Source organism: Canis lupus, chromosome 1 (genome assembly GCF_048164855.1).
Source record: "Canis lupus baileyi chromosome 1, mCanLup2.hap1, whole genome shotgun sequence".
Lineage (NCBI taxonomy): Eukaryota > Metazoa > Chordata > Mammalia > Carnivora > Canidae > Canis > Canis lupus.
In genome coordinates this window covers 96,942,568-96,969,752 of record NC_132838.1, presented here as the reverse complement: position 1 = coordinate 96,969,752, position 27,185 = coordinate 96,942,568, and the positions used below count along the sequence as shown (strand labels likewise).

The window sequence follows — 27,185 nt, the reverse complement described above, 5'->3', positions numbered from 1 at the left end:
CTTCACAGGAGCATGGAGTTGGGCTAAATCATCATACAAAGCAAATCTGATAGTCAAGTGTGGACTGTCTCATGCAATTTATGAAATGCTGTGTGGAAAATGATGCACAGAATGGTTATCAGTGTGTTGGTTGTTGCCTGGCAGCTATGGCTATCCACCCCAAGGTCACACAGAGGACCGTACCGCATACCACCAGCCCAGGAAAAGATCCACGTTCAAAATCCGAAGTATGGTTTCTCCTGAATTCCTATCACTTTCTCTCCATCGCCATAAAGCTGAAGAATCACAAATCGAACCGTCTTGATTTGGGGACTGTGTTTACAGGCTGGTTTGGGGTCTTGAACGAACACAGACTGTTGAGGCCAAAGGACACCCTTGGGCAACACTGAATGTTTGCAGTTTCCACTTAGATAACAACATGGACAGTCAAATGAGGGAGTGCAAGAGTTCGTCCTAGAACTTCTATTTTACATTATGGTTCAATGTGACAAGACCCCTCTCTTGGGAAAACACACATACCTGTGACCCATAGAAGACACGGATGAAAAGTTAGCATGTTTTAAAAAAGTGTGAGGCCTGCATGAGGCAGTGAATCTTCATGGGAACAGCTCAAGACACAGGATATAAATCCCAGAAACTCCTCACCTCCAGGCTGGGGCATATCTGGGGGATGCTGGCCACCTCAGGACCAGTCTTTTCTCCTCATGAATTGGTGCAATGGCAGAAGACTTGAGTCGGAAGGTACCTTACTGCTCATGGGTATAAGTCCTTGATTTTCTGAAGAGGAGCTTAGACACAAGGGAGTTTGCCTAGGGTTGTCAGGGAAGTAGGAGATGAGAGCCCAACCAAGGGCTCTGACAGATGGGTCTGGACTGAGACAAATGCCCAAACTACCAGCAGCTCCCTCCCCACCCCCAGTCCCCATGAAAAGCATGGCACCAGGGCATGTCTACAGGAAATGTCAACTTTCCTGTGTCCTGTCTCCTGTCCACACAGCCTGCTGGGACCACTCAGGGGTTACTTTGGGAAAATAGGTGTTGGGGTCTTTGCACCATACTCGAAGAATAAAAGGTGTAGGCTTGAAGGCTCTTTACTGTAGAGATGGGCCATGTGGGTCTACTGACCCTCTCGTGAAGTCATCTGTGGTGTTTCTAGAGATGATTATGCATCACCTGCTGCTATAGGCTGAACATTCTCCCCAAATTCAAATGGTAAACCTGAGCCAGTGTAGCAGCGCTTGGAGGTGGGCTTTTGAAGGTGGGTGGGGTTAGAGGAGGTCATGAGGTGGCTCATGAAGGGTTAGTGTCCTCTTAGGAAGAGGAAGATAGAGGGCCTGATGTGTACACATGCCAGGGCATGGCCCTATGAGTGCACAGCCAGACAGTAGCACCAACCAGCCAGGGAGCACGCTCTCACCAGACACTGAATCGACCACACCTTGACCTTAGACTTCTGGCCTCCAGAGCTGTGAGATGCCAGTGCTTAAGCTGGTGTTCTGACTAAGACACCTGTGCGTGTCTGGGGTCTGCCTGGCCAGACGTGCGGACAGAGATGCCCCACATTCCCCATCATGGGCCTGCAGATAGGGGTCAGGGCTCTGCCTTCCTGGTGACACCAGGGACCAGGAGGCTGCAGGCCCTCGGCTCTCTGAAACCCCCCACAACAACATGGTTTGCCGCTTTGAGAAATTAGTCACAGCTAGAGTATGACTGAAAAATGAATTTGTGAAAAAATGTAAACAACTTACTTTCCAAAAATGACGTATCCCCCACTCCCAAAGGAAGGACCCAGGATTGGTGGGGTCCAAAGCATACACAGTTTGGAGACCTGCTTTAAAAAAAAAATAAGAAAGAAAATTAGGTACAAAGTATATTTTTTAGAATTAGAAAAAATGCAATAAATGACAATCTTTTTAAGCTGGGAAATATAGCAAACATACAGAATTTAGAAAACACTAATGTAATTTTTGATCTAACCACCCAACACGTCTCCGTAGTACCTTTTATTTTCTACATTTTTCGACAGCGTAACATTTGACTGCCTCTTCCATGGACAAAAATGCAATAATGTTATTTCCTACATATGCAGAAAACATAGTCCTTCCTCTGAGTGGACAACTCATTAGTAGCAATGCAGGCACATCTGCAAGATCATTGTCAACCTCAGGGTAGGAAGTCGAAATGGAGGAAAGAGTGGTCTTCTCTGGTTGTGATTAAGTGTCTTTTACAAATCATAAGGAACCCAAGGCTGCGTGGTCACAGTGCTGAGCCCCTCCTGGGTGGGACGGGCGTGCAGAGGTGCTTCTCAGCACGTGGTGCAGGCTGGGCAGTGTCAGCCCACGTGCATGTGCCCTTCCTTCATCATGTAAAGTGTCTGAGGATGCAAACAATCCCAAAGTTCCATATTCTGGAAAAGAAAAAAAGGTAGAACCGTCACTTCCTCAGGTTTGGTCCCCAGGTAAGTATTTGATTGTTTGTGGCTTAGAGTCCTTGCGGTTCTTAACAGAGTCAAGAGCCACTTCAGATGACCTTTACGGTACGCAGAAGGTGGCTCCCTGAATTAATGTTACAAAGAAAAGATAGTATTTCAGATTTGTCAAAGGACTTGTCACACCAGTCAGTCTCCAACACCACGTTCACCATGGCATCTCTTTCCTGATTTTAGATGTGCGCTATTGAAAGAGAGAAGCTGTGAAGGTTGTCATTCATTCATTCAACAAAATGATCGTGCATTCCGCCAGATAGGTGCCAGGCTCTGTAGAGGGGCAGTGGAGACCGCGAGAGACAGGACGGACGCCGGCCCCCAGCTCACCATGCTTGCAGGCGGGGGGCTGATGTCCGACTCGGAAAGATACACAGACTGCTGAGTGTGTGGTGCTCCATCCACCACGGTCACCCCGTGTAACCTACGCACACTGTTGACACTCAGTACGTTCTTGTGTTTCTGTGCACGTGTCCATTGTTCTTCAGCCCCCACTTCCTCTGAATGCCACTAGTGCAGGGATGGTGGCTGCTATTTCCACGGGTGGAACCCGAGTGCTCACTGCAGGGCCTCCCCGGAAGCCCTCGTTCTGAGGAAAGGGACATTTACGTGTGCCCTGAGCAGTGAGGAGAAGAGAGCTGGTGCAGGAGGGAAAAAAGTGCAGAGGGGGGCAGCAGGAGGTGTCCGTGCAGAGTCAGGGCCCAACAGCATGACCCGAGTGTGGCAGCCACACGGGACAGGAAGCCCCTCCTCATCTGAAGGGCGGCCTCTGAGCAAGTGCCAAGTAGGAGTGCAGCTTGCTCTCCGGACCTCGTTTCCAGCCCTCCTGGAACAGCAGCTTCCCCCCACGTGGCATGCTTTTACGTGCCTTGCATCTGAATTCCAGGTGCCCCCTGATGTTCCTCCCCTGTCCCTTCCAAGGAGAAACACTTTAATCAGAATCATCCCCACCTCTTTAGCCGTTTCCAGGTAGAGCGTGATGCTTCCATTATGTCTCCCTTTCTCTTATCCCTTCCCTCCCCTCCCATGCCCTTCTCCATCATACTACACCCTTCCCAGCCTCCCTCTCCCTTACACATATGTGCACACATGCACATTCATGTCTCTCCCATTCATGGCTCCATGGGAGGTGCTGCAAGTGAAGCAGTGAACAACATGCATGGAGGGCCCTGTGAAGGTGCACAGCATTCTGGGGACTAGAAGTTTCAGTGACTGCGGCTGTCTAGAGCAAAGAGCTGCATCCAGCCAGAACGCAGGGTGTGCAGATCAGAGCCCTGTGGCCTTTGTCTCGTCCAGACCCAGCTTGGGGATACCAGACGGCGCACCTGTCACCCTTGAATATTAGTACCTTTCACCAGTGCTCTGCCCCCCTCCCACCTCCCCTGCCTCCACCCTGCATGGCAGGTGGTGGAGACCTCACCTTGCAAGTAGGTATTAATAATGTTTTTCAACGCAAGGACAACCTTTTGCCACTTGAGAAACACGTATTCACAGTATGGTACATTTGTCAGACACCGGGATAGCGTGTAAGGGTACACGTTCGTGTGTCCTGAGAACAAGGAACAAATGTGACTCAGACTATTCAATTTACCTCCCTGAGCTGAGATCACTCAATAATAGGATGGAGAAGGAAGTTGACGTTTTACCTGAGTTGTTATGGAGACAGAGCAGATAACATGCGTCAAGCTAAGCCAGTGGCACTCGTGTCTGTGCTCCCTTCGACTGTGATTATTTTCTTTTGTCAGTTCTGGAAAATATTCAGCCATTTTTCCTCAAACATTAATCTCTTTCTTCCATTCATTCCTTTAGAGGCTCCTATTAAACACGTAGTAGACCTTAATTCATCCTATATATATTCAACCCATATATAGTCCCTTATTCTCTGCCGTCTTTTCTCCGCGTGCTGGACTGTGTGATAGCTTGGATTTGTCTTCTAGTTCACTAAATGTCACTCCATCTGTATCTCATCTGCTTTTCAACTCAACCACCATTTTTCCCCCACCAATGGCATTTTCTTTTTAATTTCTAGCCATTCAGTCTGTGGTGGTGGTGGTTTCTCAGATATTCCTGGGCACATTAGAGTATCTTCATGCCTGCTTGATGCCATCTTCTGTTTCCTTGAACATTTCCTACATCATCAGCTGATATTCCAGCGATTGATGATTACCCTACAAAAAGTCCTTGGGGGCATAAACCTGTCTCCTCCGCTCTTCCCTCCCTCCCCTCGTTTTCATAACTCATGCTTCCTTAGGTCTTCATGATCTTTGTGAGCTCATGTTTGATTGATATGCACCTGTGGGAATCCTGAGTGTCCTGTGTTGGGAAGGAGTCTTCCAGAGTCGAAGAGGGCTGCAGCAGTGGCAGCAGTGGCTGCTTCTCCTCCTCCTCCTCCTCCTTCTTCTTCTTCCTCTTCTTCTTCCTGTTCTTCTCTCCCCCCCTCTCCCCTTCTTCCTCCCCTTCTTCCTCCCCTTCCTCCTCCTCCCCTCCTCCTCCCCTCCTCCTCCTCCTCCTCCTTCTTCTTCTTCTTCTTTCTTTTTCTTCTTCTTCTTCTTTCTTTTTCTTCTTCTTCTTCTTCTTCTTCTTCTTCTTCTTCTTCTTCTTCTTCTCCTTCTCCTTCTCCTTCTCCTTTTCTTCTTCTTCTTCCTCTTCTTCTTCTTCCCCTTTTCCTTCCCCTTCCCCTCCCTCTCCTCCTCCTCCTCCTCCTCCTCCTCCTCCTCCTCCTCCTCCTCCCCCTTCTCCTTCTCCTTCTCCTCAGGGACTGAAGTTCTAGGGCCCACCTGCTGGCCCCACCCACCACAGCACAGATGCTGCTGTTTGCCCTTATGCCAAACTCACATTTTTATTGTTGTTCTTATTTACCACTCACTTTCTCCTGCTCAAGTCTCACCTTCCTTTTTGTGATATACTTAAATTCCAAAAGCAAAGTGTGGGTTGAGAAAAGCCCTAACCTTCATTCGTTGATGAGTGAGGCTGTGTGTGGCTGGCCCAAGCCCCACGTGCCACAATGAACACCCAGGACTGTCTACACTCTCCAGTGCCCCCATCACTGGTCAGAAGGCAGCGGGCTGTTTGGCATGTGTGGTTCCGTGGGTCTAGGTCAGCGTCGAGACAATGCCTGTCTGCAGTAAAAGTTCAGGGGGGTTGTGCATTGACGGCAGTAGCAGCTCGTTGATCTGACCGAGGTCCCCGTGTAGCTGAACGAGGGGAGTGTGACCTAGTTGTGCCTCATGAACTAGAGTAGAAAGAGAGACAAGGGCCTCAGGTGGGGACCCATGTTCTGTGCCAATCCTGCTTTGCATGGAACATACACGTGCCTCCTCTTGCTATGGTGCAAGGCTGCGGTGCCCAGAAGGTGTGTATTCTTTGGTCTTTTGTGCATCAGTAGGGCTCCTGTGTTGGGCTCAGAAGGCCACTCATAGAACTCCCTCCCTGCTCTCCTGCTCTGTTCTCTAGAAGCCACTGTTCCCTGGATGGTTGGCTGAGAACTGGCCCGAGGCCCCACCCAGGACAGCGTCCACCCTGGACAGGAGCACAGGCCTTGTGGGAACCCTCCTGGTCTATCCATACAGCCCACACCAGCCACAGTGGTTGTCATGAGTCATCCCAGCCCTCCTTCCCCTCCAGCCAGCCATGCTCTGTGCCACATGCTAACAACACACAGGAGATTGAGACTGATGGGTTGGCTGGGCTGTGCCCTGCTGTTGGGTTCTCTCCGCAGCAGACACAGCACCCAGGACCTGGAAGTGGGGGAGGGACTTGAGAGTCCTCACCTCCCTGCCAGGGCCTGGGCATCACCAGTACACGTTCTCTGAACTAGGAGACCATAGGAGGGTGGACAAGGGGTTCTGCTCCTCCAGGCTGTGGATAGCACGACTAACGCTGCTCCCCACACCACACCTGTGCTTTGCCATCTGTGAGGTGCACGGTGGTTCATCACAGAGCCTAAGACATCCACCCTAGAAAGCAGGGTGTCCGCCCCACCTGACTGAGGACAGTCACCAAGCCATGCAACATCGAGACAGCCTTAAGACCAGTTAGGACAACTTCGAAGCATAGCTATGGTTCAAAGCACTGAAACCCCACATTCTGTGATAGCAAAACATAAATGCATTGTGATCTTGCTTCTTCCAAGAAACTCCCTGGGAGGAAACACACTAGGGCCTCCGTGAACCTTCCTGAAGTTAGCTGACCCCAAGGGCAGGAGGAAGAAGAGAGGAGCTGGAAAATTATTAGCCTTTGCCCTTCCCTCTGTGGGGGTCTGTGTGACAAACCTGGTGGGCATGCTGGGCCAGAGGGAGCTTTCCAAGGAGCAGGAGGCGGCCAGCAGGAGGGGCCACTTCAGCTTCCAAAGCAGAGTATTCCAAGTGTGTTAGATGAAAATAGCCCAGCCCAGGAGCTGCCCGAAGCCAGCAGCCTCTTTACAGTTCCTGGCAGTTACTGTCACCAGGACTCTGGTCCTTGCCGCCTACAGAGGTAGGGCCTATGGGTTTCCCTTCTCTGCGACTGTTTCCTGTCAGCTGCCTCGGGGCTGCCAGGCAGCAGGTCTGCTGTCCCTGGAGTGCGCTCACCGGGTAGCTGTCACTGCTGGCAACACGGGAGCTGACACGGCTGCCTGGCTGGAGCTCCCGGAGAGACGGACTCCCCTCCAGGACCTCTGCCCTGGGGGGCCGTGAAAGAGGCCTTTGCCAACACCACTTGTCCAGAAGCAGGACACGCTGTCTTTCTGCCTTGCTGCAGATCTGTTTTTATACCGTTTTTATCGTGAAATCTAAAACACACGAAGGGAGCACTTGGGAAGCTCAGTTGGTTGGGAGTCTGCTTTCGGCTCAGGTCCCTGATCCCAGGGTCCTAGGATTGAGTCCCGCATTGGCTCTCTGCTCAGTGGGGAGCCTGCTTCTCCTTCTCCCTCTGCCGCTCCCTCTGCTTGTTCTATTTCTCTCCCAAATAAATAAATAAAATCTTCTAAAAAATAAAAAAAAAAAAACCACGAAGGAGTGCATCAGTCCTTGGTGCAGGCTCATGAATACTTACAAAGCAAATACCCGCAGAGAAGAGATATAAAGCACCAAATATCACAGGACACCCTCCCCACTCACACCTCCAGGGCACCACCACTTCCTGGATTCTCGTGTCCGGCGTACCCTTCCTTTTTCAATGCTTCTTTTTTGGTTTTATCACCTAGGACTTAGGTGTACATCTCTAGACAGACCATTTGCTCTTGCCTGTTTGGGAACTTGTGCATATAGAATCGTGGCCTGTGTTTTGTGTGCATGGGAGTCACCTGGGTTTTGTGTCACAGCTATTTGTTCTTACTGTTCTGTGACATTCCATCACATGAACACCCCAGGATTGACACACTCATTCTGCAGTCGGTGGACATTTAGGATGTGTGCAGTTTTTTGTTTTGTTTTTGGCAATCACAGTTAGAGCTGCTGGTAAACACACCAGCCTACTTTCTGGGCATGGGGGGCATAAATTTTTATATATTTAACAGATATGGAAAAGGGTGTAGATATAGAGGGGATTTCTGCCTCACGAGGATCGACAGGCATGATGTTCATGGAGAATCCCAAACTGTCTCCCGAAATGGTCAGATTCACACTCCCACGGCAGCACAGAGGGCACTCATTGCCCTGCTCTCCGGCAACACTCAGTATTAGCATCCTTTTTAATTATTGCCAGGGTGAAGGGTGTGCCCAGGTATTTTCCATTGTGGTCTTCCTTGGCCTTTTTTTTTTTTCCAGATTTCTGATGAGGTCATTGCACGATCTCACCTGACAACCTGCCATCCTCTGTCTCAGTTCTTGATTGAAAAGATCAATCAAGGCATAAGGCAAGGTGTAATGGTGGAAATTGGGCACGAATTCAGAAAACCAGAGTTTGGATTCCTTTCCTTTTCTTGTTTCCAGGACCCTGAGGTCAAAGATGGGAAAGTCTGTAAATCAAGGAGAATGTTATCTTCGTGAGCATCATCTTCCCGCCGTCACCTGACGTACACGTTGGCTGAAATTCTTAATGCTTAGTGTTTGTTTTGTGTAGTTCCTCCAAACTGTCCTCTGCATTGGGCACTAACGCTTATGAAATGCACAAACTATGAACCGTCATCCCCCCTTCCCAGTATAAAATAGCTTCCTACAGAATAGCCTTAGCTCTCCTCCCATATGAAAACAGGTCTTACGTTTTCTATGTGGTGGCTTTTTATTTTGACAGCAAGCAGCCTCACCAGCTGTGGGACTCGTGAAGACAGGTTCACACCTGGGGTGCTGGTGGCCTGGTTGGGTTGGGAGGAAAGGAGCATTTCTCAAGGTGCGGAAGGTTTCAGAGGTGGCCTCACGGAGGACACGGAGAGTCTGGGCAGCATCCCTCCACCTGCTCCAGCTGCCCGAGCAGTGAGCTGGGGACAGAACTGTCCCCTGGTGCACAGCCACGCATGACTCTATGAGACCGTTATTCTTAAAACAGCTCCAGCCCCACAGTGCCTGGCTCAGCCCTCTGGCTCAGGTGACCTTTGGAGATGAATCCATGGGCGAGGACGGTCCAAACACGTCTGTTTCCAAAGCCCGCCTCGGGGCTGTGACCTCTTGCAGCCCAGATGAGTTGAACCCTTCCTAAAAATGCAGTGCATTGGAGCATCTGCTACACATTTTGGGGTCTCCATGTTCTCAGGGCCAGAAAGGCTTTCTGGAAGCGTCCTGACTCACACTCTCTCAGAGCTGATGATTCTTGGGGGGCTCGAGATGCTGCAGGGAGTGGGGGGAGAGGAGACCAAGAAGCTGAACTCGGGGAGGGGCTGATGGCCAAGTCCTGCCTTTGTAGCCCCCACCTGGATCTGGCCCCCCAAACTCTCAGGCCTCCTCCTGGGCCATCTCCTCCCTGTGGGCGTGGAGGTCCCCTCCATGCACCGCAGCGGGCGAGCATGGGCTCCTGGTCGGGCTGGCGGGTCTGTTCCCAGGGAAGGGGGTGGCACCCCAGAGAGCCTGCGGGGACCTGAGAGCAGAGCCTCGGGGTCACCAAAGCCCTGACTCGGCTCGCTCGTCCCCACCCACGGTGTATGGCACCTTCTCCCTGTGACATCATGTGGCAGCATCCTGTGGGACAATGTTCTAATTCCAACCCCACCCCACCCTGCGTGCAGTGGGACAATGGGAGGGAATGAAGGGCCTTGGGGTGGGGGGCCCACACCCCCTCCATCCATGGTCTGGAAGCTTCACGGTGCAGGGCTGACCAAGCACCCACACGCCACCCCTGGGCCAGCAGTGGGGAGCTGCGGCTTCTGGGAACGTGGCCGTCAGGGAAGGGAGGTGAATGCACAGACAGTCGGTGTCCTGTGGGTCTCCTGTGCTGGTGGCTCCAGGGGAACTGAGATTCACCTGCCAAGCCCAGGTTCCCCTGCTGCCCACCCATGGGTGAAGGCCATCCACCTCCACAGCACCTCTTGGTTGAGAGCCGCCCAGACAAGCGATGACCCACCCGTCGGGAGAGCCCCTGAGCACAGGTGGGAAGGGGGGCTGCGGCTGGCGGGGCAGGTCCAGCTGTGATGCACGGTCTCCTGTCTTCCAGGATCAGGGACAGAAATGACAATGGGTCTTATGCCCTGTGCCTGCTGCACGAGGGAAAGGTGTTGCACTACCGCATCGATAAGGACAAAACGGGGAAGCTGTCCATCCCTGATGGGAAGAAGTTCGACACACTCTGGCAGGTAGGAGCCACCCTCACAAAGGAGAAAGCCCACCGGGGAGGTGGGGGTCCCAGGCAGGGACCCAGCCAGGCTGAGCTCCTCTCAACCCGCAGGTGCCTAGAGGCCTCGGGCCAGGGGACGGGGGTGTCAGGGGGACGAGGCTATGGGAGGTCCAGGGCCACTGAGCCCTGGAGGAGCCCATGGAGGGCCATGCTCCCAGGTGAGCCAGGGGTCCTGGCTCGGGGGCTGGGAGCATCTCTCTCTGTCCAGGAGCCTCACCCACCTGCAGAGGGAACCTCTGCGAAATTAATGCAACTTAGAAAGTGGCTCAGCACTTTCTGCTCTTTTTTTTTTTTTTAATTTTATTTATTCATGAGAAACACAGAGAGAGAGGCAGAGACACCGGCAGAGGGAGAAGCAGGCTCCATGGAGGGAGCCCGATGTGGGACTCAATCCCGGGTCTCCAGGATCACCCCTGGGCTGCAGGCAGATGCTTAACTGTTAAGCTGCCCAGGCGTCCCCACTTTCTGCTCTTGTTGAGAGATTTTTCAGCTCCGGTCTGAAAAGGGTTTGTTCTTGAACCAACTATTAACAAACTCCAAAACAGCTCCTAATAGGGGGAGGCACAGAGGGACAGAGGAGTGGAAGACTGACACTGTCCCACTTTCCCGTGGGCCAAGGCAAGCACATGCAGCTCATCTTCACTTACATCACAGCCATTATTGACGGTGGCCGTGGCCACGGCCATGGTGGTGGCTGGCCGTGGCTGTGCTGTGTGCACCATCTCAGCCACACTCCCTATAAATAGCTGGCCTGAGCGACAGCTACACAGAGCTTCTGCAGGTGAGGAACGTGATCGGGCTTGTGTATATAGGTTCACACCCAGCACCTCACATGTGCTCATGGTAGAAAAGGGCCCCACTCAAAATCCATCTGTTTAAGCATCGAGAGCAGGGATTCTCATTCGCTTGAAACACAGTGACCACCACCTGCTGCATTTTGGTTCTTGATGCTATAGTCAGAAAAAAAAAAATACCTCTTTTCTGCACACTGGGTATTATAACACTTGTTCATGTTAGTCATAACCCTGGCATTGACTTGTGCTGTGTGGCCCGTTAGCGTGTGGCTCGTTACTGACCGCAGGCCATGCTTTACCTTAGTGGCATCAATTTGAGCGAGTATGCGACCTGTCGGTACGAGTGCTCCGTGCAGGTCAGAGACGAGGAGGGGACGTTGCATGGTATGAATGTCCTCCCGAAGTCTGTCAGGTTCAAGAGTCATGGATGGTGTGCGCGCACGGGCCCTGGTCCACCTGCCACACGTGTGCTTACAAGCTCCGGCGCAGCAACCAGGACAGCCACTGGGCGTCTCCTGAATGACCCTGTCTTGGTGTGAATTCACACGCGGTGCCAACGTCTGCACGCTCCCTGCGGCGTTACCTGTCTCTCATTGTTGGAAACTTCCTGCCCAAGCCTCTCCCAGACTTACTGATTCCTCTGGCCTGTCATGATTGTCCAGCCATAAAACTAAATCCTTCCTGTTGTACATGTTACAGCCCCAGGGTTTAAGGAAGAGCTTCCAGATGCCAGCACTACCTTCTGTTTTTATAAGCGTGACTTCCTTGTTTTGTTTTTTCTAGAGAGCACCATGAGGCAGCTTGTCCCCGGCCCTGCCCCAGGGGCCCGGGGCTATTCCCCTGCGAGTGGCTCCTGGCTGCCCTTGGTGGAATTCCTTACTTTGGAGAAGGAGTCAGCAAACCAGGAACTCAGTCTGGCTGCCTGGCCTGTTTTGGTGTAATTCCTGAAGAAGTGGTTTTTTTTTTTTTTTTTTTTTTAATTTCAAACCATGGGTTTTTTAAAAATAAATAAGTAAAGGACTGTGCGACCAGGTATGAGGCCTGGAGAAACCCAAAATAGCGGCATTCGGCCCCTTCCACTGATGTCTGCCCGAGCAGGGAATCCTCACATGTATGCCCACCTCCCAGGCACCCCCATTCAGCACATTGTCAGAAAACAGAAGATACTTTTTAAATATTTTATTTCTTTATTCCTGAGAGACACACAGAGAGGCAGAGACACAGGCAGAGGGAGAAGCAGGCTCCCTGTGGGGAGTCCGATGTGGGACTTAATCCCAGGACCCCAGGATCATGACCTGAGCCACAGGCAAACGCTCAACCGTGGAGCCACCCAGGTGCCCAAAAACAGAAGATATTAGAATGACACTGGAGAGCCAGGTGGGGCACCTCACGGCTCTAGGGACCTTGATACCTCCAGCCTGAGAACACGCGATTACACTCATCAGAGCAGGCAAGGCTTCCATGTCTTCTTCAGAAGCGTGTTAGGGCCAGTCACACTGCAGTGGCTGTTTAGACAGTAGATCCTACCACATTAAAAGACAACTTTAAAAAAAGACAATGCTTCCTGGAAGGATGAGATAGATTCACTCAGGGGAACCTGGCTGGCTCAGTCGACAGAGCATCTGACTCTTGGTCTTGGGGTCATGAGTTCAAGCCCACCTTGGGCATGGGACCTCCTTAAAAAAAAAGATACATACTTTTCTTTTCATTCAACAAAGATTCACCCAAGCACATAAGTTTTAAGAGGAGAAAAGATTCAGGGGCAGGATCCTTAACTGAAAAAGGAACCAATAAGCAGATAAGGAAGAGATACCAGATATGAAGCTTCCAGGTTGTCTGAAGAGGAAATGTCTAAGAAAATGGGAAATACCCAGACTGTGTTTTTATTGTGTAAGTTTGAAGAGGTATAAATACCTACTTGCCAGTCATTCATTTTTTAATGAACCAGTTGGACATCATGTGTCAATTTTCTGGGAGCCTTCAGCCAAGAACAGCCACGTTCTGCCCCTGGGTCCCAGCTCTGCTGTCTTCTCCCTCAGAGTGCCTCAGGAGTGGGCAATGTGTCTCATTCACCTTCCTTTGCCTTCGGTCCTGTCTGGAGGCTTAGAATGTTTGTTGAATGTCTATGTAAAGGAGTAAGTGTTAGCATGCAGAATTTGTTTTGATAACATCGCACAGATATAAGAGAAATAAACAAATAAATGGAACTTGCTACCAAAAAAGAAAAGAGGGAGGGATGAAGACATGGATGGAGGGATGGAGAGATAGATGGAGAGATGGATGGAGACATGGGTGGAGGGATGGGTGGAGGGATGGATAGAGAGATGGATGGATGGATGAATGGAGGAATGAATGGAAGGATGGATGGAGACATGGATTGAGGGATGGATGGAGACATAGATGGAGAGATGAATGGATGGATGGAGGGATGGATGGAGAGATGAATGGATGGATGGAGGGATGGATGGAGAGATGAGTGGATGAAAGAGGGATGTAGGGAGAGTGGGGCAAAGTCCAAAGGGGAGGTGGTATGAGGACTCCGGTCCAGGATGTGAGTCCAGGGAGGGAGAAGCATGAGGAGGGACCAGGACCACCTCCCAAGGAAGCATGTTGTATTGTTCAGGGTGTCCTTGAGTCACATTTAAGATCTTCAAGGAGAGTTGGCTACTCCAAGTAGGATTTCCCCACTTCTGCCTCTGCTGCACATGGCTCTTCTCTCTTCTGTTTCAGCTAGTGGAGCATTACTCTTATAAACCAGATGGGCTTCTAAGAGTTCTCACAGTTCCATGCCAGAAAATTGGCGGGCAGCCAGGTGAGTCCCTGACCTTGGTGCCTCAATCGCTGGGGTCTTGACAGTAACCAGCCTAGCTTTACATTCAGCCTGTCCCAGATCCAGGTGGGATGAGACCTGGTTTTTATTGGTTGATAAAAGATGATGTTGGATCACTCCAGTTAATCAAGCTGGAGCTGATCGCACTTAGTTCCATGGTGCAGGTGAGGACGTGGAGTGAAGGAGGATGAGGAGCAATGGCTTCTTGGGCGAGGCTAGCTGATGGTCAGGCTAGGTGATCTGCAGCCGGGGAGGGAGCTGCTGGGTTTTGGGGCTTCAGCCATAACTGTCCACGTTCTTTCCACCCAGGAAACATCAACTTCGGAGCCCGTGCGCCCCTCCCTGGTGCCCATCCTGCGGTGAGTGTCACTAGAGCTGGCCCCGCAGTGCAGCTGTATGCTAGCTCAAGGAAAAGCACGGTTTAGGGCACAGGGTAGCTGTGACCGTTATTTCTGCCACACTTGATAAACTGGGACTGAGGAGCGTCAGCTAGAATCAACTTACTCTCAATTCCAGTCTAGCCAAGTTCATTTCTTCGTAGGTTAGACCCAACTACCCAGTATTATGCCTCCTGGCGGGTCTGGGAAATGATGTGCACGATCCAAGAGACCGTGCGCCTGGTTGCTGGAGTGAGTCTGCTGTGCCAGATGTCCCACTGAGCTTGTCCGCCCGGCTCTCTTGGCTAAATCATTGTCAGCAGGAGACTTGATCTTTTGGGTGGCACGGGTTTGATGGTAGTTTAGGGTAAGAAGTGTGGGGTGGGGTTGGGATGCTGAGCAGCATCAGATGAGAGAAGCCTCTGGAGAAGGCTGAAACTCACCTCTCCCTCCGTGTCAGTAGGAGGCCAGAATGTGACCTATCCCAACACAGGCCCCCAGGGAGAGAATTCTGCTTCCACAAGCTGACACACAGATTTATACTCGGAGGAGGAATTGGGTCCTGCTCCTTCCTGGGGACCTCAGTGTAGACGGTTGGTGTCCCTGAATGCCATCTATAAAGCATGAAAATCCCTGCCGTGAGCTGTGTGCTCCACATCTCCCTAATTGCCAACTAACCCTTAAAAAACAAAATCTGCAGAAGCGGGATATATATTCTGCCCTCAGGAAGGACGATTGACAGCGCACAAGCTGCACCCACATGGAAGCAGAGAGGATCTCCGGGGGACAGCACCCATGCCCAGATGGGGGGAATTGGAATTTGCTAAAATACCAGTGAACTTTGGCACCAGCATCTAAACTATAGCACCTGTGTGGAGTCATCATTTTATTTTACCCTTTATGGGGCTTCTGGGCTGGGCAAGTCTACTGGCACATATAAGCTCCATGAGACAGATTTATTTTCCTCCAAGGTGGTTGAAGGCCTAGGGCCGGGACCTCTTTTTTTTTTTTTAAGATTTTATTTATTTATTCATGAGAGATACAGAGAAAGGCAGAGAGAGAGGCATAGGGAGGAGAAGCAGGCTCCATACAAGGAGCCCTATGTGAGACTCGATCCTGGAACTCCAGAATCACGCCTTAAGCCAAAGGCAGACGCTCAATCACTGAGCCACCCAGGCGTCTCAGGGTCGAGAACTCTTACCAGAGTATCAAGCCCAATATGCAGCCATGCATCACCCAGTAGCTTCAAGAAGTTAGATGTTTTGGAAAATCTTGTTATTGACTGTATATCAATACATATGGAAAAAAAGGCGCATGCGCTGTGTGTCCAAATCAATGAATTTCCCCAGATGCCATTGAACCAGGACCCATAAGGAGTCACAACATCAGACACAAAATGATGTTCAGGCTTGAGTTTGTGACTTAGTAATCTATACGAAACAGGCTGTCCAATGTGACAGCCCTAATTTTATAGCTTTCTATGGAAAACATAAACCAAATTATGTGTCCAGATCCTTCTCCTCAGGTGGTAGGCTTCTCCTGCCTGAAGCTTCCCTAAGGATCAAGTGTGGCCGGCAGTGAATCTCCCCAACAGAGTGTAGAGGGGGGTTGGCCATGTGATCATAAAGCGAGATGAAGTAGCGTATCACCTGTTTGCTTTTCTGAAACACTTACTCTTCCTCTTTGCCGTTATGGTTTCTAGACATGGTCGGCGGGTGGAATAATCTCAAGGATCAAATCCTACACCTTCCCAAAGCCTGGCCACAGAAAGGTGCTAAAGCATCCCCTGTTTGCTGTCCCTGATTGAGTGGTAGGACTGACCCATGCACGGCGCCTGCGCCCCAACCTGGCTGCCCTCCCGGCTGCCCTCCATGTGCGCTGCGCTGACCGTGTGTCCTGCTGCTACGCTCCCGCATCTGCCATGTGTGGCCCCTCCAGGCAGCCTGGCCCAGGCACTCGCTGTGCTTTCCATGTGGGTCCTTGTCCCTGCCGCCCATCCGCCGCCGCCGCCTGTGTGCTCTCTCTGCTAACTGTGCACGTGCAAGTCACTTGGGTTTGCATGGGAGGTGGGAGCTTCATGTGGGAGATCCTCCCCAGAGCAGGCCAAGTGACTTTCGCTGCCAGCATCGCAAGTTGCGGTGCACAATATAGCTGGTTACATAAACTACATACAATGGGAGGGGTGCTGGGGTTTTGTGGATGCTGCACAGGGGGGCACTGCAGGCTGTTTATTTTATTTTGTGGGTACCAGGGGCCACGACACCTGTGTTGTGCCTGTAGATTTAGAACATGGAGCTTTCTGTAGAACATGTATAAAGACAAATGTGGAATTCGAGGATTGGAAGCACCTCGTTTCTTAACGAGGCAGTTAGGTTAATCTGTGATGCATTTTTGTGTTTGGCCAGGTGATTGAACAGTAAGGGGAAAATGAAGGCTTTTTTTTTCGATTATTTTTATTTATAATGAATTATCTCCACATATATGAGTGTATATATAGATAATATGCATGGATTGCCTTTCTTTCCTGTTGTGCTTTTATCATTGGTGGTAGAAAGTCGATTCTCTTATTAATAATTCTTTGCATGTTCATACCAATTGGCATTTTTTCCAAACATATCCATTGCACAATTGGCATCAACTCAGTTGCCTAAAGTACTTGCTGAGAATAACATCCCTGAGATTTTATTTAGGAAGAGTTTTCCACGTGGCGAAACTCAAGGTCCTCCCAGTTTGACCACAGAGCAGACAAGAGGGTTTACCCTGACAGTGGAGGGCAAGGTCTCTGATAAGCCAGAGCGGAACAGTTGTCTAGTTGAACATCACGTGGCCAGGTGATGTGGACAGCTTTCAGGGAGCGTCAGCTAGGATGTGGCAGGGCTTTGGGGGAATTATTTCCAAAATCCAGTGCTAATTACAACAGATATGTGCTGATATAACATGAAATATTCTGCAAGAAATACAGAAACACATGGTAACGGTAGTTGCTGTGAGAGCACAAAACGGGGGTGTCAGGGAGACTCACATTCCTGTAAACCCCACTGTGCCTTTCTAAATTTGTACCTCTAGAATTTAATCAATTTTTTTTAAAAAAAGAATGAAATATTAGAGAGTAATAATCTGGTTAATACCACAAAAATACTTTTCTGGCCAAAAAAAAAGGTTGTTGCCTATTTTTAAATTTATAACAACTTTGAAATATACATTGAATTTTCATAGATGCTGAGAATATCGGTCGAAGAAGGATTGCATGATGGATTTAATGTATTTTAATTGTCAATCAGAAATATTTTAGGGGAGCTGGTGTTTATGTTTTCGCAAATTAATTAAGCAGTCGCGAGAAAGGACTTGCAGGAATTGTGTCCGAGAGCCCATCTGTTCAGATAAGGTGCAAATGACTCTCTTGAGTGTGTTAATTTGATCACTATACATAGTTGTTTTTAATAATTCAGGCCCAAAAAGGACCCACCAGGACTTGAATTAATTCTAGTGTGTGGATAGCTACTGAAAAGTATGTTTTGACTTGAAGAGGATTGTTAATTAGATATTAGAGACTTCATGATAAAAACTTAAGGGCAGGTCTATTTTAAAGTTTTCCTTAGATATTAGGAACACTTTGGTCCTTAAAAAAATATAAATGCAGTTAACTAAGGAATGTAAGTATGATTCACCCGCTCCCCTTCCCTGCAAACACTCACCAAAGACTGGACGTCCTTAGCTGCGTGAAGGCCTTCCCGATACTATACTAGGATGGGAGCGTCCTTTCTTGCTTCGTGAAGGAAATTGGCCGAGTGTGAATAACAGCATCTTTATGGACCACACATCAACCTCCTATTTCGAAGGCGAGCTCCCTGTGATGCAACACAGCACTCACCTATAGCTCAGTGGTGGAAATGTGTTCCAGAATTTCAAATTAAAGCCCATTTTCATGCTCTAGTCCAACACCTACATGGATGATTGGGTTGTTTTAAGGCTTGTATTTAAATGCACAGTTCACTGGGTTCGAGTTGGAAGAGCAAAAGGAGGAAAACCGAGTTGTGAAGTCAACACCCAAGCAGTAGGGAAGACCCTGGAGAAAAATGTGTCGCCAGGTCATTATCATTCGCTTAATTAATTTGCGAATATATAACCTGCTGCCCTCTGCTCCTCCGGTTAGGAGATTGATGGTGGAGGTCGGGTGGTGGTTTTTGTGGTCCTGAAGCAAACTCGGTATCATTCCGTGCCCTTGGCCGAGGAGGGTCTGCACTGGACTGTGGGGCCTCGTCCCCATCCCCCATCCCCTGCCTTGGGACCACGGCCACTCCAGCAGAGACCAGAGTGGTGTATGGCACGACAACCGGTGTTCTGAGCCCACGGGCTCTCCGTCGCTACAGCTATGAGTCGGATGTGTCATCTTTGCTGCTACTCTGATTGCAAAAGGTCTGTCAAAAAGCCCAAGAGCGAAGGTCTAGAGATGGATATTAGGACACACCACGATGCTCCAAGATCGGGAAGCTGAGTTACCTGTTGGCTCCAGGGGAACATCTGGTTCACTTCTGAAGCCCGACTTAAAACATAGGCACCTGGGAAGGGTGGAGAAAAAAACAAAACAAAACATAGCCACCCAAAGGATATTTGTTGAACACATTTCCATTTGCAGTTAAGCCTGGCCAGGAAGAGGTCAGAGATCATAATTGTGGACCTAACTTGGTCCTTTTATTATTATTATTACTCTGTAATAACTTATTTTACCCCAATTTATAAAACTTGAGAAAAATCATAAATTGTTCTTTGGGAGGGAGAACACGAAGGTAGCCAGTGCCATCTAGTGGTGGCCTGTGGGTTTGACCATCAGCGAACATGGGAAAATGCACCTGCTCCCATCACATTCACACCTTATTCTCTCCACGGAAAAGGTCATGGTATCGACCGGGGCATAATAAATCATCAACTATAAAGCAGAAAGAATAACGACAAAGGATATAATAGACCAGCAACGTGTTTTTCATTAAACGAGAATTTCATTAAATGTTAACGCTCATCAGTACGCTTATAATTCAGCATCATTCTTTGCAAGTCTTTGAATTCTTTTCAACGGGGCACTCGATCCCAGAGGCTGTTTGGTGTCGTCCGACCATGCGGCACATCCATCCAACACGTTATGGCAGACGGAACTTGTGTTTTGCACCTTTACCTTCATCTTAACGTCACCGCCACCCTGTAATTAGGCACAACAGAAAATCTTCCATGTCTTGCAAAGAACATTCTCCTGAGAGTGCTGCCCAGGGAGGGGATCCAGGGGGCCCGAGGCAGAGAGTGGATGTGGTTAGTGAGGGACTTGTAGGACTCAGCCAGGCTGCGGGGGCTCGTAATGGCACAGGGTCTGCGTGGGCACCTTGGCTGGCAACGGGCTTGCCTGACCTTCCAAGGGAGACCTCACCCAGTTTCCTGATCCAGAGCCAAGGGTGAAGAGGGGTGAGCGCCACGCTGCCCATTGGCGTGTGCTTGACCCTGTCTAGGGCTCCAGGTTCAGTGTGTCTACTGCTACCAGTTCTCACACACTCTTAATGCCCTGGTATCCTTGTCACTCTTTTGCACACTCCCACCTCTGTGCTGAGGTCCTTCCCCACAGGTTTCCCATGTCAGGTCATTGCATTCTGGCTTGATCTGTGCAGTCCTGCTGCTCTGGAGAACACTCACGCAGGGCAGGGCAGCAGCAGCCCCCAGATACCCTGTCCTGGGTGGGCAGGGGGCGGACCTCAAGGCCAGGAGGAGGGGTGCTGGTGGCCTCTCCTTGTCTATGACAGCCGGTCCTGGGGTCCTGAAGTCTCGTCTTTGGATCTCAGAGTTTCCTCCCTACAGAGATCAGAGACCTTGAAATGATTGTATATGTGAACCTAACAGAGGCTATTTAAAAAAAAAAAATGAATACTGTTTCCACCTTCTTGGAGTTTGATTGCAGCTGAGCAGAGGGTTGATGGGAAGCCTTGGGATCTCCATTCTCCCTGAGGACGGTCCTGTCGAGACGGGGTAATGATCTTATAAATGTAAAGTAGACTCACAGGACATACAGTTGCCCTATAATCACAGGCCAGTTTTTTAAAAGAGGCGGATCATCATTTGGGATCATTCACGCCTGTTTCCCTCCGGGAGGATGGAGCCTGGAGGGATGACTCATTTTTTAAAATCATGCTGACGTATAATCCACATCTCCCAGTTTTAAGACATTATACCCATTCATTCATTCACATTCATTCATTCATTGAATGGAGGTGGGTGTTTGGAACACTTTTATGGAGCTCCAACGGCAGACAAGGCAAAGCTCAAGTGCGTGACCGTGCCCCTGGGATTTACACTGTTTTCGCTCCTAAGAGGGTGGAAGGAGCAAGGTGGGAACACCGAGAGAGGCAGAAAATGGGGAAGCGCCAACGTCCCTTAACTCAGGAGAGCAGATGCCTGTAGGCCGGGCCCCTGGGCCTTAGTTCCATACACAGCGGCTCTGCGGCGCTCGGCCGATGGCCTGAAGAAGGGGGGCCAGGGTTTCGGAGACAGGTTGTGGCAGTGGCGCCCCATGACTCCGTCACTGTACTTCTGGTTCCTGGGCCTGTGATGTCAGGAAGGCAGACGAGGACTCCAAGTGTGCCTCAAGATGAGTGGAAGTGTGAGATCAAGCTTGATGTCTATGTTTCTTTAAATTTCTCCAAAACCTGGTGGTATCTCATTTCTTCATGGCCAGTGTTTGGGCCCAGATAAGGTAATCGGGTTTGTGGAACTTCTACTCAATTATACCAAAAAAAAAAAAAAAAACCCACCTTTTTTTTTGAGTTATGATTTTTTTTTCCACAAATCAAATTTAGCAGCACTACCCTTGTTTTATGTTGAGGTGGTAAAAGGTCACCCAAGAAGACTCAAGATAGAGACTTTCAAAGGGCAACGTTTATAGGGATGTAAGGAGTAGACTAACAGAGGCAGGGTGAGCATAATGGGAAGATAAAGGCACAGGGAAGCAAAACAGACTTTCTCCCCCTTCACGGGGTCTGTGATTAGGATCATGAGCAGCAGCAGCAGGAGCAGCGCTGGGCTTGGGCTGGTGGCAGCCACTTCCGTGGGGGTCTCCTAGCTCACAGCAGGTGCCACCCTCTGGCATCCTCCCCACATAGCTAGGTCTCTGTGGGACGTAAAGTTCAGGCTGAAACCAGGACTGTATAGATGCTTTGGAGGCAGCGAGTGGACGGGGGAAGCAGCCGGTAGATATTCAGTGTTTTCTCCTTACGTAACTTCATAGGACGTAAAATTGAACACAAAGAGTTGATGGAAGAAAACGAATCCCAGGGAATCATTCGTAGGTAGGGACCTCTGAGCACGGACACTCTGAGACCTTGTAGCCCCTCGAACAACAGGGGCTCGTATAACCCCCATGGAGTCCAGGCAGTGGCCTGAAGAATGAGATAAGCCATGGTCATTATTTTCTGTCTTTTTTCCTGATTCTTTCCTTTGTCTTCTGCACCTAAGTTGAAATGTGGTTATTTGAAAATGAGAGTAATCGTGCAGATGAATTACTGTGATGTGTCGTTGTGTGCTGCAGGCTGCCTCGTCTACAGGGAGCCGGCCGGAGAGCTCCTTCAATCCTTACGAGCCGGACCGGGGGCCCTGGGCCACGGACAGAGGTGAGAAATGCACGGTCAGTGAGTCCCTGGCCACTAGCTCCCCAGCGGTCCCAGGAGCCACAACGTGGGTGGCCACCTCACCCTGGCCCCATGACTTATTGGTGCTGCACTGGGGTGATGCAGCCCCAAGGTGATGCTGCTGTGTGGCAGCAGGGAGTGGAGGCCCCCCGTCTGTGCACAGCGGCCTGCTGGTGCCCAACATGCTCTCCAGAGCCTCACTCTTGGAGAACCGGCCTCCCTGGAAGGGAGCTTCATGCTGCTGCTTCACAGTAGCTCATCTCATCCCGCCGATGGTGTCCGGAGGCACAGCGCTAAGATTGTGTCCTTGCAGAGGGGGAGTGTGTTCACTACATGCCAGCAAAATGGGCAGGTGTGCATGGCTGGTCAGAACTGGAGCAGTGTCTGGGTGGCTGGGGGAATTTCAGCAACTCTAGGGCCAGGGATGGTGCATTTCAGGGAGAGCCACCCTCCATGAACCCTGTCGCCCTCTATAGAGCTTGCCATTAGAAGAGGCCGACTTGCCTCTGCAGGACCTCCTTGGGTTCTCTGAGTGACTCTGGGTGACTCCGGGTTACATTTTTTTGGTGATCTTGGTCTGTCTATTGATACAAAAATGACCTCCAAATGCAGTAGCTTAAAATGACAGCAGCCATTCAGTGGTCTCTGTAGGTCAGGACTTTGGGCCAGGCTGGGCGGTAGAGGAGGCTATGGTGAGGCCGGAGCACAGGGCCAGCCACATTCCCGACTCCACTTCGATGGGGTGTCTCCATCAGTCTCCCCTGGAGGGCTGGTGTGGGCTTTCTCACAGCACAGGAAGTGTTGGGGCAGCTGGACACCTTGCATGGTGTCTGAAGCTCAAGAGCCAGCTTTCCAGCTGACAGTGGGGAGGGGCGTGATCCTTTATAACCTGGCCTGAGTATGTCAAGAGTGTCACTTCCGATGTATTCTATTGGTTGATGCAGTTACAAAAGCCCCTGGGTGTGGGTGGGGATGGAGACGTAGGCTTCATCCCCAATAGAAAGAATGTCGGAATGTTCAGACCGTTGAAAGCCGTCCATTAGGGAGGCTTCCTCCCTCTTGGCCCCTGGCATGAAAGACCCTTTCTCTATGCACATTCGTGCAAGAACAGGGTCCTATCCAGTGGGGACGGGGATTCTTGCTGCCCCCCTAACAACTGGGAGGGACCGTGCCTGAGTGCTCACTGACCACAGAACCGTCCGGGCCGACCAAGGTCTGCAAAGGTGAGGTGTAGCCTGCAGGAGGCAGGAGCAGGAGACGGTGGGATTTTCAGTAGGGACCCAGCCCTAGGGTCGTGTGTTTCTTGACCGCACTGCAGACGCCCAGAGAGAGGCCTTGCCCATGGACACAGAAGTGTATGAAAGCCCGTATGCCGACCCTGAGGAGATCAGGCCCAAGGAGGTCTACCTGGACCGCAAACTGCTGACCCTGGAGGACAACGAACTGGGCTCTGGGAACTTCGGGACCGTGAAGAAGGGCTACTACCAGATGAAAAAGTAAGTCATGGCTGCGCTGTCACACCGCACATTCTCCTGCAGCTGCAGTTCTAGAAACCAGCACATGACGTGCCCCTCCCATGCATTTAGTCCGAGATACAGGATCAACCCAATACGCCTGAGTCCTTCTGTGTCGACGTGTCCAGTACAACTGCCATGAAAGCATCCATTGTGTGAATCAACTTTGTGTAAATCAATGATATATATTAGTTTGTGTCTAATAAGTGTACCTTTTTGAGCATTAGAAAGTGTAAACAAGCAAAATAAAATGAGAACATCGTATTCATCCCACCCAGATATTGCTACCATTAACTACGAGTAGCGTATATATATTATTTAGGTCTTTTCACCAACACACAGACACACATGTATTATTTAAGTAAAATGCAATTACTCGGTGACGACCACACGGCATTTTTGGTTATTTTATTTTATTTTTTAAATTGTGTCTCATTTCTCTTACCCAGAAAGTTGCTGATCACAGATATCATTAGTGTAATTATTTATTTGATTTTCCTTATGGTTTCAGAAAATAACACACAGCACACAATAATTAAAATTGCTGTGTCACTGAAATCTCTGTGCCTCATTTGCTCTTTAGAAGATGTCCTGCACAGAGCGTTCAGTAAAAGTGCTGGTCTATACAGTCCTCTGAAACAGACACTAACCCTGAATATGTATGTTTGAGTTAATATGTTATTGATATGAATACAATTGGGTTTAGTTGTTTGATACTATTTTGAATTTAAGACATACAGTTTTTTTTTTTCTTGATTAGGTAAATATACATTACTCAAGTGTCAAGAATGTAGGCAAAATATGCACAGAAACTCTTGCTTTCAATCCCATTTTTTCTGGGTGCGTGTAATTGACTGATATGCTCATTTGAAAATCTATGCATGCATCCCACAGTCATTTGTGAAATGAATATAAATTACTCTGTATTAAGGCATAAATTTCTTCAATTAGCTTGTGACACTTAAATTCCTTGCTTAATTAAATACATATATTAACACAGACAGAACTATGGATATGTAATTTCAACTATGTGTTTGGGGAAAGGAGAGGAGATGTTTTTAATTTTATTTTTAAAAAGATTTTATTTATTTATTTGAGAGAGAGAGAATGGGCTGTGGGAAAGGACAGAGAGAGAAGCGGACCCTCCATTGAGCAGGGAGCCCAATGCGGGGCTTGATCCCAGGACCCTGGGATCATGACCTGAGCCAAAGGCAGATGTTTCACCAACTGAGCCACCCAGGTGCCCCAAGGAGATGTTTTTAATCATGAATATGTATTATAGTTTATTGAGTACTCGTTTTCCTCTGCTGAGATGACCTTATGGTTTTTCTCCTTTATTGTGTTTATGTGAAGTCAATGATTTTTAGATGTTCAAGCCACCTTGCATTCCTGGAATAAACTCATCTAGTTTGTGAATTAGACACTCTTTCTTTTTCATAAATTACTGAATTGAATTTACTAATATTTCTCTTTAAATATTTCCATTTATATTCACAAGAGACATCAGTAAATTATTCTCTTGGAAGTTTCTTTGTTTGGTCTTGGTGTCAGGGTAATAATGCTGGCCTCAAAATGATTTGGGAGGTTTCCTTCCTCTTTCCTTTTCTGGAAGAGATTATGGGTGTTTTCTTCTTCCTTTACTATTGGGAAGAATTGAAAGGTTTCTCTCATTCATTTTGACTCCTACCTCACATGGTATACAGAACCAGTTCCAGGTGGAATGATAGACAGAAATATGGAAAGGTAAAATGAAACACTGCCTAGAGGGAGCATAGGGAGGTGGTTCCATGACTGAAGGAGGGTGACGGAGGTGCTCATGTAGGAGTTACAGCTTGCACTCAGTGTGGAAACACTGGTTAAACTCTACACTAAAGTGGTCTGTGTTTTTGTGAATGTATGTTAGACTTCTCCATTGTTCTCTTATTTTACCTGTTTTTCTTTTTTTGACAGTTCTGTTTTTATTCTCCCATTTCAGAGTTCAACAAATGAGATGTACTTCCTGCATGTGTGGGAATTCTATCATAGAGAAATGCATTTTTTTTTCAAATGACACACAGTTAAGTTCCATTCATTTATTTAAGTCCCACTATATCAGAATATTTTTAGGAGGTCATCATGACCTATGTGATGTTTTTATGAGAAAGTGATAATTTTTTGCACGCTTGTTGAAGCTTCCTTAAATCTATCAATGCTCAGTTTTAAAAAGTGTTTTGTAAATTTTGAGCTCTAACAACATATGCTTTTTAAACTCTGCATCTGGAAATTAATTTTTAACATATATCAAAGGAATGTTATATTCACTTGCATTACAGTTAATCTGAGATGGTACATCTGAAGATGCTGCAGGAATCCATGCATGTCACAGTTTGTGAGGTTTATTTGAAAGTCATTTACATATCTTGCAATATTGAGGCTCTGCTTGGTTGGGACATTCTTCAGCACCCCCTCATTATTTGTAAATCAATGCAGGATTCTCTCTTTGTCTATAAGAAGAGAGAACACAGTTGCAGGTATCTCCATTACATCATTTCTACCACAGCATTTATGCTTCGTAATTACCTGGAACTTAGCTGCTTTGAAAAGTTTCTTATGAGGGTTATGATTTCTTATGCAGAGTCGTGAAAACAGTAGCTGTGAAGATTCTGAAGAATGAGGCTAATGACCCTGCTCTTAAAGATGAGTTGTTAGCAGAAGCGAACGTCATGCAGCAGCTTGACAACCCTTACATCGTGCGCATGATTGGGATCTGTGAAGCCGAGTCCTGGATGCTGGTCATGGAAATGGCAGAACTGGGTCCACTCAATAAATATTTACAGCAGAACAGGTATCTTTAAGTCCCCCAGAATCTGATACTGTGATAGGGCAGAGCCCTCCTGCCCAGTGTACGTAATAGCTTTAATTTCTGTGGGAGGCTCTCTCTCCCCCCATGCCTTCCTTGTGTTGGCCCAAACTCAGTGACCTTAAGGGTGGATGGAAGAGAGTCGTAGTCTTTGGATCAGATACTCTTTTAACCCTTATTGTGCTAAGGAAGACTCTAATCCCACAATTTAGTCTTCATTCTCCCTTGCTCACTCTGTATTGCCTGGTGATAGAATCAGCCTTAGAATATCTCGGTAATCAGTCTCCCCTCACTAGGCAGATCATGCCCACCTTAGTGAGAGAAATATTAAAATAAACATTTTGAAAGGGGTAACTAGTGACGTCTTACTCATCTGGCTGACCTCTACCTCTACATTCCCATGAGTAATTCCAAAAATAATCTGATACTATTAATGGATTACAACCATTGGTAGGATATTCACGCTGTGCTCATCTATGGCCACTGTTGAGATGAAGGAACTCACATGGAATAAGTCACAATAATAACCACTGGTTACTTTGTCCAATTTGATACATCACGTGTGTACTCTACTTAGATTGTGTGTCTAATCTGCACAGAAGAGAGGTGCCATTAGTCCCACTTCACACATAAGAAACTGAGACTCAGAGCTGGTTTTGTTATCAGTCCGATATTGAAACGAGGATTCCAGCCAAAGCCTAGCTGTCTGTGAGTCAGGTCTGTCCGTTCCATTACACTACTTTTCATGTAACTCAAAGCACACCTCGAAAATCGTACCAGTTGAATACCAGGTTAATGGTGCTTGGTTTTGAGCAGCTGTAAGTCAACAAGGTTGTTTGTCACCACTTGTTACTCTTAAGAAGAATAGGAAATGAGTGGATCCCTCTGCCTACACAAGGAGCATGATTGGTTGGTCCCAAATGGAGTACTGTTCACCACCACTAATGAC

The 27,185-nt window shown here is 48.7% G+C and overlaps 1 protein-coding gene across 4 annotated transcripts in view; it reads left to right on the top strand.

The window, feature by feature from the left end:
- SYK (spleen associated tyrosine kinase) overlaps positions 1-27,185 on the top strand; it is an 81,797-nt gene that overhangs the window by 36,748 nt on the left and 17,864 nt on the right. For 3 of the 4 annotated variants that reach the window (XM_072841150.1, XM_072841167.1, XM_072841160.1), the window contains exons 4-10: positions 10,042-10,180; positions 13,746-13,827; positions 14,155-14,204; positions 15,925-15,993; positions 21,784-21,865; positions 23,202-23,379; positions 26,012-26,221. In XM_072841150.1, coding sequence (XP_072697251.1) covers positions 10,042-10,180; positions 13,746-13,827; positions 14,155-14,204; positions 15,925-15,993; positions 21,784-21,865; positions 23,202-23,379; positions 26,012-26,221 — 810 coding nt within the window. The remainder of the gene's footprint in view (positions 1-10,041; positions 10,181-13,745; positions 13,828-14,154; positions 14,205-15,924; positions 15,994-21,783; positions 21,866-23,201; positions 23,380-26,011; positions 26,222-27,185) is intronic. The other variant, XM_072841177.1, reaches the window with a different exon arrangement.